We start from the raw sequence: 18926 nt of genomic DNA, 5'->3' as shown, positions 1-18926 counted from the left end.
TAAAGGCTTCAGTTTTCTTGGTCGAGATACTAAATTTCTTCAGTAACTGGCATGCTACATGTCTGGGAGACTATTTATGAAGCAGTCATTTCCAAGGACATTATGAGAGAAAGCACTAAATAAGCTTTATCTGGAGAAAGTTTTTATCTGGAGAAGGACCATTTGGTAGAAAAGTTTCAGAAGGTTCACTTTCAGATAATTTCTCAATTAATGAATCTCTTGCTGGAATTATGTTATGCCTGTTACATTTGTGAACTCCTGCTTAGCCTTTCTTTGAGTCACTGATACACATCCCATTCAGTGGAAGTTATTAAGTGGAACGAAGCCTCTATCTAGTTTTCTTCTGCTACAGTTTTGCTCCCCATCTGATCCTTGTCTTTATCTTTGACATTTAAGAAATGATGTAAATGCAAGGAAGGAAGATTTGGGTGCGTGACTTTCATGAAGTTTGTGAATACATTAAATCAAGCTGCTCTCTTCCTGCTGACAGCCAGTTGCTGCAGGATCTCTACCATTGTGTCTGGGCCTTTCTGTAGCCCTGAGCTGATGGATGGAGTTCAGTTTTGGAGCCTCCAGCTCCACAGGACTTCCTCTGAATCCTGTGGGTGGTATGTGGTTCCTATGAGTACTGAATGAGCATTGGTAATTGAACAACACAACAGAAGAAAATTATTGTTTTCTTTCAAGTTACTTGTTATTTGTATTCTCTTAACATTTATGAGTCGTAGTCTCCCATCAGGGAGCCATAGGACTGGTAGCTGCATTAGCATATTCAATAATTTCTGCCCCATGGTTGCTTACATCCTCCAGCCTTAACTAAGCTGGTGGTATCACTGGTTTGTAGTATGTATTGGGCAACACTACTAACCCCTTAACCCTACAGACTTGCCTTCAATATTTTTTCAGTTGCATCAATCAACATATTTAGGTTCCATTCCTTCTCTAAATTATCTGTCAAAAACAGGCAACAGACAGAATATTCCATTTTTTTTCCTTTTCCTAGTTTCTTCTGTAAAAAAGAAAGTTAGTCTGTCTCTTCTTTGGAAGTCACTACAGGGCAAATGTAAAATCCAGTAAAATCAAAGGAATCTTTTATAACAAGAAGACAAGAATTGTTCTCTGCTTCAGTACAATAATGACACAAGGAAGGAACTGCATAGACATCGTGTGGCAAGGACTTGAGAAGTGAAATGTAGTTAATGAATGTTTATTCATTTGGATCATAGTGTCTTAGAAAAAAAGATCATATCTTCAAAAGTGTTTGTACAATATGTACCATAATGTGACACTGATCTTCAGCTGGGTATTTTAGCACTGCAGAAATACAAATAAAAAGACTATCTGACTGCCTCCAATCAGTCAGTGAAATGTGGGAAATGAAACCCTCGTATTTTCTTTCTGTTAGTACAAAGATACTAATAGGTGGCAAAAGAAATTATTGAATTTCATACTGTTATGTGAAATTGTACTATAAACAATTTGACTGAACCAGAACGTTCTTAGGCGGAGTTTTATTTCATATTGGCTTATACCATGCTAACATACATGGCTCTTACGAGTGTGTCAGGTTTGGAGCAATTTGTCATCTTACAAGTTGCACTGTTTTAAAGAATATTGAAATAACAAGTAAAGTTTGCATAGAAGATTCACATATAAGTTATGTTTTAGAGCCTAAAGAAAAACTCTTGCAGAGAACTTCCTCTAGAGCATTAGTAGCAACAGAGCAGTGCAACTAAGAAGATCCCACAATCACAGAAAGAGTGATGGTGGGAGAAAAAAAGAATGAATAAGAACAGAAGTGCAAAGAAATGGGAAAAAAAAAGGTCAAAAGATGAGTAGATGGAAGCAGTAGATGATGGGGAGAAAAGAAGAACTTAAAGGTATGGGATGAAGGACAAAAAAAAAAAAAACCAAAGAAAGAAAAAGTCAGTTCCTGTCCATAAATGTACTTTGTTGTTCTTACCCTTTTCTTTCTATGTTTATCATGGTCCATTGTTTATGCTGAGACTTACTAAGAACAGTTCTTTTTTAAACAGTAGAAATTTGAAGAGATGTTTTTACCCAAAGGAAATAAAGGACTTTCAGTACACAGTTAATGGTGTATAAAGTCCATGAAACCATCAGGTTGCCTTATTCCCAGGAGAACACAAGCTTTCCCAGCTTCAGTGGCATGCCTCCAGGAAATCATTCTAGCAGGACACACAATTAGCCCAAACTCTTCCAGAGTGAGCAGTGTAACATGATGCAGTTAAACCAGAAGACAGTTTTCATCTTTTGACCCTGTGTCAAACATGTCAGTTGGGTAGCTTACCTGAGATCCGTAAGAGAACATAGGCCATCAGATATTTTCCCATAGAAAGGAACATGTAGTGGACACATACAAGAAAAATGCAATTTTAAAACCTGACTTATTTTCAGAGTAACAGAAAAAGTGCTGAGCCAGCCTCTCAAAGTGGCACAACTCAGTGCATTCAGATTCTCATTTCTTTTTGACAGTCTGAAGTTTAAGTAAAAATCTTTGCCCTTGCTTAGGATATATGAGAAGGACATTACAAGTGGCTCTTTCATTTTAAGCACTAACAAGACACTGAGCCCTGTGGAAGGATAGATTTGATAGTATCATTGAAATGCACATCCAAATCATAGTTTTGGGAATGGTAATATGTTCAGTATAGTGTCTAAGTCTTGCATCTGTTGACATAGGTGATAGTTTAAAAAGTTCACAGTGAACAGAATAATACTGAATAATTCCTAGACAGAAATACACAGGTAACTGGGGGGGTGGGGTGTGTGTGTGCAACCTGGGTAACTGGTAGATTGAAAAGGCACAAGCTGAAAACTCAAATGACAGTGTAAAACACTCCCCATAGCTTAATTAAATAAAACCAATAATGCGATTTAAACTTCTTTGAGTTAAAATTACTTTAATAAGGGTGTTAATTACTAGAGGATTAACACTGCTTACATGTGATAATAGATGTGGTCAGTCAATAAAGGGTGAGAATAATGTTCGTTTAAGAAGCAAAAGAATCTAGCACAGGATTACTAGAAAGGGATAACATTTCAAAGTGGCAAGTAAAATCAGGGGAAGAGGTTTTCAAATTGCAGGAGGCATTGGAGGCTGAATTGTGCCATCATTACTCAGCAAAAGTTCCATCTGTATTGGGATCTGTTGGAGCTAAAATATGAAGAATATTTATTACAAATGACATATTATGTAGTTTGGAATTATTCTGTCTTCCAGAGCAATTGTAACAAATAATTTTTCAGATTAAACATTTTAAGAAAATACTGTTACCTGAGAAGTGAAGAGAGAAGGCATATTCTAAAGGAAAAAGATTAGCTTCTAAGGAGAATAATTTATTGATGTGTTTCTTAGAAAAGAAGTAATATTGGACCATTAACATTAAGCAGAAAGGGGGGTTACTAATATGTTTGCAAACATAGCAGCAGGAGAAGAAAGATCTTTTGCAAAAAGCCAACAAAAAATAAATCCTGGGTTTCTTGTTACTGCAACTTACTGGGCTCAGAAGCCTTTGCTAAACCAAGTTATCTAGACAAGAAAAACAAAAATGAGTACCAGGATTTTATACAGCCTGTAGTATTTGCTGAAACATTTTAAAAGTCAATTGATAGATACAAATGTGGAAGTAAACATCTTGTAGTACCTGAAGAAGAAAGCAAAGGTTATCCGGGAAAGAATATGAAACTTTTGTCTAGTGAATTTGGCTTTGCTTTTAACTTGTCTATATTTACATTCCTGAGCTACTGATTGTGGAATTCCTTGTCCAGTGGTTCCCAGGTCTAGTATAGCTTTCCCTAGGGGATGTAACTTCATCTGCTATGAAGGGTGGTTATGTAGCCATACCCTGAATGCACTACTTTGGAAGAAATAACGGTCTGTTTACAGTAAACTAATGATGAGCGCATCTGTAAATGTCTGTGCCTTATGAATTGCATTGGATTTTTGTTTCTGGATACAAACAAAATGATGCTGGTTTCTGGCCTGTTATGTCTTAGATTTCAGTGGCTTTCAACATATTTTAACTGGGCACCCAAGATCAGCTGAGATACTTTAATAGTTGCTATATTTGTATCTGCTTCCTGCAGAGGCTTTTCAGAGAGACACTTTGTACATAAAATGCTGAGGGCTTTGATGGCCAGAATCTGAAGCACTGAGACTGTGATTTTTCTTTTATTTTAAATCTGCAGCTTTTTGAGAACCACACAAATCTTAAAAAATAAACCAAACCAAAAAGTTATAGATTAAAAAATAGACTGTTGTGTTGAAACAATTTTCCCCTATGTGGTGTAGAACCCCAGGTTACCTCAGTGGAGGTGATGTGTTTCATAGTGCACACTAGAGATCATGGACCTCTGTGGAGACCAAATGCTGCAGATTCAAGAGATGCTCATAAACCTTATAGACCTGATGTATATGCTCCTGTTAGGTTGGAAGCCTCAATTTGTCTAACAATGTAATTTCAGTATTTTTCTTAGATGCAATTTCCTCTGGTGTTTTGGTCCAAGTCAGAATATGACAAGAAATAACTAGAAAGCTAGGAGAAGGAAATAGCCCATTCTACCACCGAATCGCTAATTCCCTGTGGCCAAGTCGGCACCTTCCTGGGTCAGTTCTGTGAGCTGCAGCTTCACACAGTGTGCTGAAGTCTTCACCGCCTCTATGAACACAAGGCTGATGCTGTGGAGCTGTGCTATGCTTACTTGTCTTCCCGTAGGCATCAGTTTATATTCACACGCCAGGGCAGTGTATCTAAAACTCCTTCCTTCACTCCTAGAAGTAATCGGACTGAAATTTAAACTTAGAGTTGTAATTATACTTGGGCAGACCACTACGGATGTTTAGTTCTAGGGTACAACAGCCTGACTTTATAGATTAGATGTGCATGTATACAAGGACAATTTGGATTAGTTAGTTCATAACAGCATTTATCAGATAATGACTTTTCGTGGTATAGTATATATGCTGACCTCTGGTGAGACTGCAGGCATCTAGAGTTACTCACATGGATACTGCTAAATATTAAATACAACAGATGGGACAAGAGTGTTCAATTCTAGAACACAGTATGGAAGTTGAAGTGAACGTGTTTTGTGTGTAAATTTTATTCAAGTTACACCAAGTTAGATGATTTTTAAAATTAGTCCCAGAAGGTGGTTAAAATCTAGTTTTAACACTAGCTTTTGAAATTTTTGAATACATCTTTTTAGTGAAACACCTCAAATGGGTTTCTACAGGAAGGATTGAGACAAACAATACAGTTTTAATCCCCAAGAAACTTACCTTAAGGTATTGTGCCACATCACATGCTATTTATGGCATTATTTTGTAGATAAGCAAATAGTTTAAAGCAAGCCTGTTATAAGTCTCATGCAGTTGAAAAAACTGCTTATAGAAAATTTAAGTTTAAATAAACTTAACTGTAAAAGTTGCCTCTTCAGTTAATGGTTTTGGTAAATGTCAGTGTTTAAGTACTACTGGCAAGCCTGTGTTTAAAAAACATAACAGAAGCCAAACAAAAATGACAGATTAAATTTAACTGTGCTATATTAAATGCTTCATCATTTTAACAGCTGAAATAGTATTTTCAAAGTCTTGTTCATGTCAGAGGCAGATGTCCTGTTTTGGGGAGCTGCACTTGTCACCCCTGCGTGCTGTTTGAGCGTGTACGCCTCGGTGTCAGAAGCTCAAAAACGAAAAAAAAAAAGGTGAATGACCTGACCATTGCATAATACACAATTTTTAGTCCGCACAAATTTTACCATTGACATAGTTTTATGCTTTGTCTAAAGGGACTTCATGTACGGGCTAACAGGCTTGACAGGAGCAATTTGGCCCGAGCCCGTGCCCTCTGGAGCCTGACTGTCTGCCAGGCTCCTGCTTTTCAAACTCTTCCCTATTTCTAGACTCAAAAGACGGTTCTTTTGCTACCAGTCCAGCTTATTCTTTAATGATGAACAACAACACACTTCATAATAAACATTTGCACTGTAATTAAACAAATCTTTGAAGAGGTATTACTTGTTGCTGTATTGTGTATTACATAGGGCCTAGCTATTAATATTTGCCTCAGTGACTATTTTTCAGTGACTTTCTTCAGATGTTACATCTTGGGCTGCTTGAAGCTGTAACAGGATTTATAAAAATTATACATTGTGAGTGTTTTTCTGGTTATGGTAACAGCAACAAGCTTGTTCACGTGACTTCCAACAGCAAGCGTTTTATTTTGTAGGCAGGTCTAAGTTTGTTTGAAGTGCCAAAGAATAAAAAATGTGTTTGGGCTTGCTCATGAATATAACAAGACCAGGCATCTCTCAGAGTGTACTTCAAGGTCCAGATTTTAGGAAAGAATTCTGCCCTTTGGAAGAATTTAGGTTGTAAAGGATTTATTTGAATGCAAATAACTTCTTATTTTTCTTCGTTTAACAATAATTCCCAATGGTTCAGCTGTCATAACCTCTGAGTTTATACATTGTACACTTACGAATGTGTTAAAGATTGTATCCAAACATTCAAGATAGTGACAGATAGGATTTTCACTTATAAATTTGAAACATATGGAAGCCTTTAAATACAAAACTGTTTCATGCTTGTGAACATTCAACTGTTGCCAATTTAGGCACAATTTCTAAATACATGGTGCTTTAGGGGGGGAAAAAAAAAAAAAAAAAAGACTTTTTAATGCAGTGGCTTAAAAGCTGAAAGACACTACCTTTCTCACACAAACTATCCTTCCTTTGAAAATCCAGGGCTCAGTTTTCAAAGCATTGCCTAGGAATTTAGCCTGCGACCCCCATTGACACTAATGGGAATTGCATAGCTAAGTCCCCGTAACATCACTTTGAAAATGCATTTGTTATACCAATCCAGAAAAAAGGTAGCATAAACTATAGGGAGACATTCACAGATCAAGAGATCAATTTACACTTTGAAATACAATACCAGTGTGTGTTATTCCAGTTATGTGATCAGCGGGGGATTTTAAAATTCACCACATTCACAAAATAAGTCACCAGGAGTAAATAAAACAAAATATTTTGGCAAGTGGCAGGCAGACTTGCTAACCAGGCTAACAAGATATTTATCAGCAATAACAAACACCTGCTGATTAAGTGGTAATTCTGTTTGGTTGGTAAGGTGTTATTCTACAGTTAGCAAACTCTGTCGTTTTTCCTTGTAAGCTGGACTTAAATATCTATGTTTTAAATACTTCTGTTGTTGCTTTGTGACCAGAAAATGCTTAGAGTGAACAAGACTTGTCTTTGTCCAATTCTGATTCTGGTCCTTCACGTTTTAGTTCCAATCTAGTAAGTGCTTTCATGGTGTGCATCCTTTAATAAACAGGGAGATAACATTTGGTGAACTAATGGGAGGGGTATCGTCATGTTCATGCAGGGTTTTTTTGTTAATTCGTTGGAAATAAACGTATACCTGTATAACGTATGTTCATGTGTATTTGTGCATGAAACATAAGCAGGGACTAAAAAGAAAGTGTCATTGTTGTGTAGCTGTGTTATTGCAGTGCCTATCAGTCCCAGTCATGGACCATGGTCCCATTATGCTGGGCAGAATATAAATAAGTGTTTTAAGAAAAGGAAGACAGTACTGCCTCAGACTTCACAAACCAATGAGATTATAGCTCCCCTGAAAGGTTAATGTTATGTCAGAAATTATGAAACAGCAATGATTCTGGTTGACAGGCTTCCTCTTCGGTCATCAAACCTGTTTGTTCTTCTGAATACAAGGTGCGTAGGTACCGTGTGAGCTCCTTGGGGTGGGAAATATTGAGGAGTGGGACATTTGTGAGAGGCTTTTGTGAGTTTACTGTGTTTAAAATGGAAAAGTCCCTTTCATCATTGGAGCTTTTTAGCTCCAAACCCCAATAAAATTAGTAATAATTGAATATTAATGTATTTGCTATTCCTTTATCTTAATGACTTAAATGATGCATAGCTAGCAAGAGTCACGGGGATTTTTTTCCTGGGTTAAAAGCCACACATCCTCAAGGAAAAAATTGTAATGTTATTTCTCTCTACTCTTCTGTGCTCTTTCCTGAAAAGAGATTGGGTGTAGCTTGCAGTTGTATATGCTTGGCACTGTTCATTTCCCAGAAGACTTCACCAGTATTCTAGGCTTCAGGATTTTTTTAATTAAAGAGGTCAAAATCCATTATATCAAAATTTCAAAGAATTTACCAATTAGCTGTAGTCTGCGATGCCCAGCAGGTGGCTTTTATACTATTAAAGGGAGATTGTTTCCATCTCTGATCAAAGCAAAAACAAAACAAAGGAAAATATAGATTATTTTGCTGTACACAGTGCAAACCACATGCTGTGTAAATTATAGGTGAAAACTGACTGTTCAGTTGTACTGCTTCAAGAAAAAAAATCTATATATTTTCACACTGTTCCTTATGAGGATTTTAATGGTAATGTCTAAATCTGTTTAGATTACTGATTAGCTGAGAAGATTAGACATCTTGCTATTTCCTAAAACTAAGACTTTAGCATCTTCCTATTTAAAAGTAAAAGTAAAAATGCATAATTAAGTAGATTAATGAATTTGCTAGAAGTGAAATTAGAAAACGCTGAGTATGCTGGAATGTTGCAAGATGCAAAAAGTTCCGATTTGCACTTTTCAATGAATCTAAACTTCCCTGATTTTTGCCTACTTAAAAGAATGTTTGTGACCTTTTGACCCTTTTGTTATCCCTTACTCAGAAAGGCCTTTATTCTGTAAGGCTTAGGTATAAAAAAATAAAAAGAGCGTTAATGGCATAACAGTCCTTTCTGATCACCCTGTGTAAGATGTTTATGCAAAGTGTCAATAGAAGCAATTGGCCTAACAGTGTGACAACCTGCTTTGCTTGGAAATGGGCTAATCTCCTGTTTGGGTTATCCAGAGGTCAGGTAAGGATTTCTTTTTTTGTACTCCCTGTAGTGCGTGGGTACGTAACCTGCAAACACTACAGGGCAGAAATCAGAAGCTGAGCCCAAGAATGCCACAAAGCTAAGCTTTTTTTTTTTTTTTTTATCTTGCCCTGTTTGCTTTTCCTGATTTTTTTTTTTTCTCTGCCTTCTTTTAATTTTTTTGCTTCCTGGTCCCATCCCAGAGAGTCTACTTGAGCATATAACACATAATGATGACAGGGACTCTACCAATATCATTATCTGCTGCTTCACTTTGTTGTGGGTTTTTTGGTTTGTTGGTTTGTTGTTGTTTTTTTTTTCCAAACAGGCATCATCCCACTCTTTTTTGAAGTTCACGTGGAAACCTACTTTAAATCTCAGTCTTTGAGGGCTGCCCCTGTTGCCCTGTCACAGCAGGCTGGAACTCAATAAGCGCTCAGGCAAGCATAGCGGGCCAGGCAATGGGCCTTGGCGGGCTGCATGCTGTGAACTCCTGCCTCACTGAATCAGCTTCTGTGTGTTTTTATAACTGCCTTTTTTTTCCCTGTTAATTATGCCCCAAGGCTGTGGAAAGACAGCATTTATCTGTTTCAACAGACTAAGCAGCAAGTGTTCTGACATGTTTATCAGGCAAATTGTACCTGACAAAAGGTAATTACACATGCAATCAAGTCCAGAAGTAACTGGGTGATTAGGGGTTAATAATCTGCTTAGCATAAGAAATATATTCAGCTTGTGAGCAAGAAGAGTGGGCCAGAAGGACAAAACTGACAGTGATACGTTAAAAGAATTACTTTTCTTTTGATGGAGTATTTGACTTCACAGAAAGGTAAGCAGGGTATTAAGTGTACAACTCATTTTTATCTCCAGCCTCTGAATCACTGATGCCTATTGTCCAACCAAAGCTATTTGCTGACACTCTTACTACTTCAGAAGAGATAACGGCACCACTCCAACTTGTACTAAGCTTACCTCGATAATTTACAGTTAGGATTTTTGCAGTATAACCAACACAATTGGTGGCATCTAATGGACACTGCCCCCGTTTCCTTCAGCAAAGCCCTCATCTCCTCCCTCTCTCTGTTGCTGTGTTGACTCTGTGCATAGCTAGTTCCCAAACTTGTGTTCTCTTCCAAGATTATTCCTGACAGTTGCCCAAAAGTAAAAAGGAAGGGGCATCTGTATGATATTTGAGGATGTGACAAGAGGCTCAAACAGCATTGAAAGGGCCGGATGGTCAATTCCAGCAGTTCCCAGCACACAAGATTCTCACATAATTACAAGATGGCCTAAATACAGGACTACGGCTGAGCTGCTCAGGACTTTAGGTAATATCAGACAAAGCTTTACTGAGCAATGATTACCAGTAATTTCTATCCAAACATGGCCATATCACCTAAATATTGGGAAAAAGCAAGAGTACTGATGTTGAAGAATAGGTGCAAGTTGTAAAGGGAACTAGGCCTTGAGCTTCATTATGTTTGAAAATCCTTTAACAAAGTGCCCTATTTGAAACCAGAATTCTGGCCCAAAAATCTTAAGAACTTTTTTGTCCCCGTAGCATCAATATTGTCATGTTTTGTGTTAACCAAACCCATTAGCTATCAAGGTCTTAAAGTAGGACATCTTTTAACAAAAAAATAGTTTAGTATATTTTACAACAAAATTGTTGTGTTTAAAATAAAAGTCTTCTAATTAAAAATAGCAGTGTTATCTGTATAATGTAGGAGATGACTATAGCTGTTATAGAAGTGTATATATATAAAAACACCTTTTTTTTTCCAAGTGGTGTTTAGAGCAGAAAGAGCTAATGTTAGACATAAAAGGCATTTAGAAAATACATAGACATGAGCAAAAAGTTAGAAAATCAAAGTATTGTAGGGTGTCATTCAAAATGCAAGTGCAAAACAGCAGCCAGAGGCTTAAGTTATCTGTGTTAGAAGTATATATGTGACTAATAATGTGAAGGTTTGAGAAGGCAACACTGTTTCACATACAGTAAAAGGAACATGCTGCTCTCTGATCGTCAGCCCTGATGGTTCCAAGATGTTGGATAAAGGTTCCCCTGCCATCACATCTTTAGAATAGGCAAATCCTCTAAATAAGGCAGAGGTGTATACCCTATCTATCTTGTAAATGGAAGTAAGTGGACAGTCTGTTGGACACCCTATCTGATATACTAGAAAGGATAAAGCTTGTTCCTTTTTTTTTTTTTTTTTTTTTGGTAACGACTCAGACACACACAAGTACATACACTTCCCTGCAAATTACTCTTAGTCAGAAGGGCTTCTGACTTAGCTTATTTTTTATGGTTGTTATGGGATAAAGAGTGTCCAACAGTGCCATTCTTCTTTCATAGTAGAGTAGTATTTCTAGTTTATTAGGTGCTTCACAGTGTTGCAGCTGGTTCTGACAGAGCACCCTCGGGTGGCTCCTTAGGTGGGGCTGAGTGGCTAACTAACAGCTAATGGTCTGCACTGTCTCCGGACTCTGAGAGTAGCAGGAGAGATTGCCTTTCTGTTGGTTTGAAGTATTTCCGATACATGTTAACTTTGGAAAGATGCATGTGGAAAAAAAACATTTTTCCTGTTGTAATTTCAAGGCAAATAATGACACATTCTAAACTTGAAGAAGTTGCAGCCAGCAGCACCAGTGTGATATGCTACACTGTGTGGATTTTGATTGATTTTTTGAGGCAGGAAAGTACTTATTGCCAGGACCTACTCCGTGCAGGTATTTCTACAGTGCATGTCAGTGTGGACCATTCCTTGCTAGACAATACATCTCATTTTCACTTACTGTCTCAGTAATAGTGACAGTTTTAGTGGATAAAATAGTAGTAGGGAAATGTTGCTTTAATTTGGCCTTTAATAGGTTGATTCTAGTTGCCACAATAAGAACTACCAGAAAATTCTCCTGTACTTCATGCTTCACAACTGAGAAGCCATGGGGCTTCACCTGAACTTAAATGCCCTAAATGTTTTTTTTTTTTAATTGTAGCTGATACTCTTTTTGGCAAAATGAACGCTGTTACGATTAGACTTGCCCTTGATACAATTTTTCTTTCTCCATATTAGTAGTAATCACAGTATTTAAAACTGCAGAGATTTACAACCTTCTTTTATTTCAGAGGAACTTAACATATCCCAAATATTACATCTCTGTAGTATGAGTCATGTCAGCATGTCAAGCCAAATCCACAAAGTATTTCTATTATATCTTCACCCTGAGTACCGTGTAACATTACCAAAGGCTGTTCCCTCTCCTTGTGGTTTTGCACACACCTAGTCCCTGTCACATTATAAAATCATTTTAATATGCATCTATTGTGAATGAAAATACAGCAGAAATATAAGGACGAAGTTGTTTGGTGTTTTTTTTTTTTATCTTCTGTTCAAGAGTTGGCCAAGTTTTCATGGTGAATTTCACATAGCTATCTGTTTGCATGAATTAAAATCCAGACTTTTTGCATCTTCATGTTCTTCTCTTCAGTAATCTTTATGTAGAAATTTCAAGATAAGTTTATCCTTTACTAAAATAAAAATAATCTACCAAAGGATTATGTAGGCCAGTACTTCATTAACAGTTTTGTCTTACAGAGAGTATGTTCAAGTCACATGAAGTAGCCCAAATATTTTTCTGCATAAAATAAAAATAATCTACCAAAGGATTATGTAGGCCAGTACTTCATTAACAGTTTTGTCTTACAGAGAGTATGTTCAAATCACATGAAGTAGCCCAAATATTTTTCTGCATCTTTGAATGGACAGGCTGTCTTCTAGATCATATGCCTGCGGCCAAGACAGTCCTACTGTAATAGAGGTCTTTCTAAACGAGGAAGAGGAATTAATGCGCTTCATTTAGTAAGGCACACATTTGGGTGGCAAAAGGCAGTGTAAATCAGAAAGGAAGAGAGTGGCAGAGGTTGAAGCAGACTGTAGGGTTGATACCTCTCCAGCATGGCTGTAGGAGTGAAGGTGAATTCGGGGTTGTGCTCGAGGGATGCTTTTTATGGGTGGATTGAAGTTATTTCCCATACATGCGTGATGGTCCTGGGACCAGCAGCTCATTTCTGCTAGACTGTCCTTGCTGCCGTTGGCTGCTGGCCAACCTGCTCCCCTCACAAAGTGCCTGCATTGACTGTACATCTGCCAAGTGCCAAGTCAGATGCAGGTGATATGAATGGCCAGGACACAGATCCAAAGAGCTGCACACCAGGCAGCTCTTGCCCACCCACAGTGTACAGTATGTGCTGTCAAAGCCCATTATGTACAGCAATATGCCACAGTGCAGAACTGCAGCTGTGAGGGAGACAAAATGCACAATGCATAATTGTGCACAGCAGCAGTCCAGTCTCCAGCAGTCTGCAGCTCCCTGTTGCGTTTACTCCAGCAGCAGGGTATGTTTGTCACACTGCAGCCCCTGAACACGTGCGCAGAAGGAGGGGAGTGAGCTATGATTGAGAAGCATGTGTCATTTGATTGCATGTCCCTGGTCCTTCATGCTACCTGCCACATGTCATAACAGCTGCTTTAACTTAGGAGGTTTATTAGCATGAGGCTGGTTGTGTGCAGCTCTGACCAAGTGTGGAGCAGGGAAGAGGCTCTCGGTACGTTCCCCCTTGCCGATAATGTCTCTCAGGGTGTGCACTCTTCAGAGGCAAGAGCATCTCGGGGTGCACAGAATATGCTTCACGTTGTCCTGGGACATTTGTTTTACCTCATATGTTGAAAAGCAGCAGACTCCATGGTGTCTGTTTAGAGCCCTACATGCCTACCTGTGTTTGGTCAGGTGACAAATGAGGTGTAATCTTCCACCCCAGCCATCAGTATCACCGAGATGTCCCAGAGCCACAACACAATCAGATGCTTGATTCAAGCACTGGAAGTACGGTATGAAAATTGCTCATGCGATATTGGCAGGAAAGTTTCTCTGAACTTGTCAGCACTGTAATTGTATCAGTCATCAACAGCTCTGGGCCACACATTGCCAACAGGATACAGAGCTTCAGGGTTGTTTAGAATTTAACGCAGAATCCTCAATTTCGATGTTACAATAGGGATAAGAAATGAAATTTCATTTACTGAACACAACTGCTGCGGGAGCATTGGCACGGTTCTTTCTTAAGGACCATCTCCCACGTGGAGCCCATGACGAGTGGCATTGTAATTAGTAGTAATTTATTAATACATTCTGTTTGCTTCTCTCTAAGAGAGAGGAAACAAGAAGTCTCCAGTTGGGTTCCTGTGGTTGTCAGCTTTATCCTCCCACCTTGTGTTGCGCATCTGCCTGTCCTCTCTTTCCACTCTTTTGATTGTGCTTTTGAATATTTCATACAGCCTCTGTGAGGACTGGGCACTACCAACTGTTGTAACACAGGTAATAAGAACTGATGAATAATACGCAGCAGCAACTGAGGCTGTGGGTTTCACAAATGCCACTGATTCCTGAGTTATCAGAGCCTTCCCAAGTCTGTTTGCTTAGTGACTAAAGGCATGTTCTCTTCAGCTCAGTAGGAGAATTGATGGTGCTCATCCTGAGAAGGCGCTTTGTGAGAAAGAACCATTTGCATTTGACCTTGATGGCTATCATGGATATGTAGTCAGTAGATAATAAAATAGCCTCCTTGCTTTTCATACACCTTTCACCTATACGAGATAGTTAGATGTAAAATCTAGATGTCGCTGAGGTTTGTAATGGTCCCTGAATGACTTCAGAACGACAGAGCAGTAATTGTGTCAGAGGTCCGTTATAAAGCCAGGAAATGTTACTGCGTATTCATAAAAGACTGTACTACGAATATGGACAGAGTAATTAATTAGAAAAGAATTCAAGTGAGGTACTTTATTTGAAAATAACATAAGAAAGGGGTTAGGAAGTGGAAAAATTTGGCATATGAATTTGAAGCTATGAAGACTGGGTGTATGCTTTTATTTTGTGATGAAGTTGGCGTTATAATTTTGGGGATGAGCGTTACTGGAGACATGTGACATTTTATCAGACTAAGAAGTCTGAGTAAGGCAAGGCTCTCGGAGGTGCAGCCCTTCTCTTGGCGTAGTCTGCAAAGTCAGAGGAGCAGGCGCCTGCGGCAGCTCTGCCTGTGGGAGCAGGGGCCGATGCTGTTTGTGCCCTGGCTGTAACAGCTCCGCTGTGGCTTAGCAGAAGCGAATTTTTAAAGTGAACAGGGTTCTTTATTTAAATAGCAAAACGGTACGACTTGCAGTAGTCTGTTATGTTTCTTAAAGTGGTTTTGTTACAGAAAATCCTGTTCCACCCCACCTTTCCAGCATTACCGATGTAGCAAGGCCTCCAGGCAAGCAGGGGCTCCGGGTTGCGCCGAGGACCCAGCTCAGTGGAGCAGCCACGGGCATGGCGAGCAAAGTGTTGCTAATGGTTCCCCACGCTTACTTTAACAGTAGGTTTGGCTAATACAGGGCAGCCTGAGAACGAGCCTGCATTAGCCCTCAGCAGCAAGACAAGGCCAGGCATCAGATGCAGGGGGAAGGTGGGGGTGCCCTGCCATTGACGTCAATGGGAGCAGGGCCCGCTGGCCGGCAGGTAGCCATGGGAAAGGCTCCACAGAGCCGGGCCGCCTGTGCCCTGGCCCGGGGCAGCCTGGGCAGGGTGCCCGGTGGTGCCTGGCCTGCACCCCATGATGGCAGAGGGGGAATTGGGCTTTGAGGGCTTCGAGGGCGCCGGCTGCCAGAGGTTAGGCATCGCGGCCGCTTGTAAAAGCAGGTTGTTCTGTTGAACAGCAGCTCCGAGATCGTAAGTCAAAGGCCTGATTCGAAACTCCGGCCAGATGCAGGACTGCGCTTGGAGGCTTTTTGTTCCCCTGTTTAAGTGTTTGGGGTTTGTTTGGGCCAGAAGTGTGCCCAGGGCTTGGGGTTGAGTCACAAGGATCAGTCACCATGGAGAGTGCAGCAGGGGTTGTTTAATTCACTTAACTGAGACTACCTGAACCTCTGGTTTAAATTATTGTGAGCGCTCAGCAACAGGCACGAGTATCCCCTTCTTGCTCCCCACGGTAAAGCAAGCTCCTGAAACACCAAAGCCTGAAGCCCTTAGCATCCCCTCCGAGGGCCGAACCTGCACAGGCGAGAAGGCGTTAAAGAGAGAAATGGGCAGGTGAAGGGGCTGCCGGCTGGGCTCCCGGCGAGGGGCTGCGGCCGGGCCCGGCCCGGGCGGGCGCCTCCTCCCCGCGGGAGCTGCTCCGCGGTCCCTCACCCGCCTCTCCCCGCCCCCCCGCCCCCGCAGCTCTTGGACCTCTTCATGGTGTGGGACTGGTCCACCTACCTGGCTGACTACGGGCAGGCCACCTCCAAGTACCTGCGGGTCAATCCGAGCACGGCCCTCACGCTGCTGGAGAAGTAAGTGCGGGGGCCGGGGCCGCCGGCGCGGGGATGCGAGCGGCGGCAGGGCGGGCGCGGGGCAGGGACGGGCGCGGGGCAGGGACGGGCGCCGCAGCGCTCCCAGCCCGGCACCCGCGGGGCGGCTGCGGGGCCGGGGCCGGGGCCGCCGTCCCGGGAGCTGCGGCGGTGAGAGCCCGGCGGCCGCGCGTCGCTGTCCCGGTGCCGAGAGGCGCGCAGAGCGGCGGGCGGTGCCGGAGCCCCGGTAGCAGCCCGCGGCTGCCCGAGTTGCCGCTTTTGGGAAGGGAAACGCGTGGGGTTTCGCCGCCGGTAAAGCCGGTACGAGCGTTTCGGCTGGCCCGGCGAGTGGGCTGGGGCGGGCAGGGTATGGGAGGGCGCGTTGCCGCCAGCCGAGTATCAACCTGCTTTTAAGAACTGCATCAAAACACACTGTGATTTAAAGGCATTTTCTAACGGTGTTTTCTCTCCTCTCCTGCCTGCGATGAATATGTATTTTGCAGAGTTCACAGAGGGTACGTAGCACCTATATTGTTACCAAATACTGCTGCTTCGATTTACTTTATTTCCCGAATTTCGTTTTTTAAATCCGTTGATACGGGAGATCAGCAGTAATGATATCAAGTAATCCGACAGCGAACAAAACATCGGTTTGCTGAGACTGAATTTACCACGGAAGCAAGTGATACTAACGGTTTTTTTGGTTTGCTTTCCTCCTAACGCAATTGGTAGGGCCAGTTTCCTGCCGAAGTGATATTTGCTTAATACTTATGGGCAATTTGTGAAGTAATATTTGTTAGAACGAGTTTTGCGTTGTGGAAGCTTAATTTAAGAGCACATAGATAATAGGTTTTGTAATCTTTCAGTTCTTATTAGCAGAAAGATCAAAAGAGGAACAAATGTAAACCTATTCAAATAGTTGGATTTTTCCTCTTCAAATTATGTTTCTAACGTGTCTGTGTCATTTGCTTTTTTATTTCTCCAGAATGAAAGACTCTAGCAAAAAGAACAACATTTTTGCTCAGTTCAGGAAGAATGATCGTGACAAGCAGAAGCTAATAGAGACCGTAGTAAAGCAACTTAGGAGTTTAGTGAATGGTATGTCCCAGCACACATAGGCCTGTTAAATCGATGGTATCTCATCACGCCAAGAGGTATTTCTCAGCCACTATTTCTACTAAGGAAACAGTGATATCAGTTAGGACATTTGTTTGACCGAGTAAAGGAAAAATGCAGTAGATGGCTTGTACACAGAGTCTTCAGCAAACAATTCTTTGTACGTATTTTTAACGGATTGAATACTATTTTGTATATTGTAAACAAATGGTGAAAAACGAGACTGTACAATAAAAACCAGCTCAATCATATTGTACATGGAACTGCTGAACTGTAAATACGTTATTTAAATACCTGCAGACACGGTGTCCAAAATTTTGCTCCAGGTAGGAATTATTTGAGAAATGATCCCTTAGTTGCTGTTTTCTGGATGATCCTAATTTGATGTTTTTTAAGCATTGAGATACTTGCGTTTCAGATGCCGCCTATCGTTTTCCTGCATTAAATGTATATTAGCCTTAAAGTGATTGGGCATAATTTTGTATACCGGATTTTGTAGTCTGGAGGTACGAAAAAAAAAATCTTCTGATTTTTAGTACCTTTGAAAACTACCTGAGAACTAGACTTGATATTTATTTAGCATTAGGGCTTATAGGCTTTGTTCTCCGAAAGGGTTTAATCTTGAGGTTGTGAATGTAAATAACCATTTCGGTTCTTTATAATGTGACATTTTGTTTTGTTTCTGTTCCTCAGGGTTACTGTTTCTAACTGTACTTTTGTAAGATCCCGGGTTCTTTTCCCCAGGTTGCAGTAAAGAGTAGATTTGCCACCGTTGGTTTCGTGCCGCATCTGTTTGTCAGTATGCGCTTCCTACCGCCAGACCCATCCCAGCGATTAGCATTTTGTCCCACCGCCGGTCTCTTTGCACTGTCCCCTCCTGGCTATTTTAGACACAACGAGAATGTCTAACAAATACAAACCAAATGGAACATGTAAAAATAATGTACATTTTCGCTGTATTTTTAAGTTATTGACGGTCTAAATACAGTAATATAAACCTCACCCGTGTTCCTCTTTAATTTCACGCACTGGAACGCGCCTCAGAGCCGGTGTCGCTGGGACCTGTACAGGTTCCGGCCCTTGGTGATTTACCCCCGGGGCAGGCGGGCGGGGGTCCGGGCGGCCCCGACGGCGGGGTGCGGCCCGGGGGGCTGCGGGATCTCCCTCTCCCCCCCGGGCTGCCGCGGCAGTCCGGGGCGGCTGGGGGCGGCGGGGCCTGCGGAGCGGGGCTGGGACGCTCCCCGGCCGGGGGAGCCCGGGGCGGCCCTCGCTGCCTTCCCCGGACGGCGGGAAGGGCTGGCCCGAGGGGGCGCCTGGGGGGGGGGGGGGGGGGGTCCCCGGCGGGGCAGAGGGGGGCACCCCGCGCCGAGGGGCAGCCGTCCCGCCGCGGAGCCGGCGCTGGCTGGGGCGGGGCGGGGGGGGGGGAGGACGACGCCGTGGTCGGCAGTGCCGTGCCATGCCGGCGGGGGCGGGCGCCCCGAGGGGCCGGGCGGGGGGGCGGGAGCGGGACGG

General features: G+C 41.7%; 1 protein-coding gene across 5 annotated transcripts in view; it reads left to right on the top strand.

The window, feature by feature from the left end:
* Positions 1–18416, top strand: part of EXOC6 (exocyst complex component 6) — a 101945-nt gene extending 83529 nt beyond the window's left edge. For 4 of the 5 annotated variants that reach the window (XM_049810433.1, XM_049810432.1, XM_049810431.1 and 1 more), the window contains 3 exons: positions 16189–16301; positions 16802–16813; positions 17284–18416. In XM_049810433.1, the coding sequence (XP_049666390.1) occupies positions 16189–16301; positions 16802–16813; positions 17284–17416 (258 nt within the window). In that variant the 3' untranslated portion in view covers positions 17417–18416. The remainder of the gene's footprint in view (positions 1–16188; positions 16302–16801; positions 16814–17283) is intronic. The other variant, XM_049810435.1, reaches the window with a different exon arrangement.
* Positions 18417–18926: the final 510 nt, after the last annotated feature.

Source organism: Accipiter gentilis, chromosome 9, assembly GCF_929443795.1.
Source record: "Accipiter gentilis chromosome 9, bAccGen1.1, whole genome shotgun sequence".
Classification (NCBI taxonomy): domain Eukaryota; kingdom Metazoa; phylum Chordata; class Aves; order Accipitriformes; family Accipitridae; genus Astur; species Astur gentilis.
This window is presented reverse-complemented; position numbering and strand designations above follow the sequence as displayed.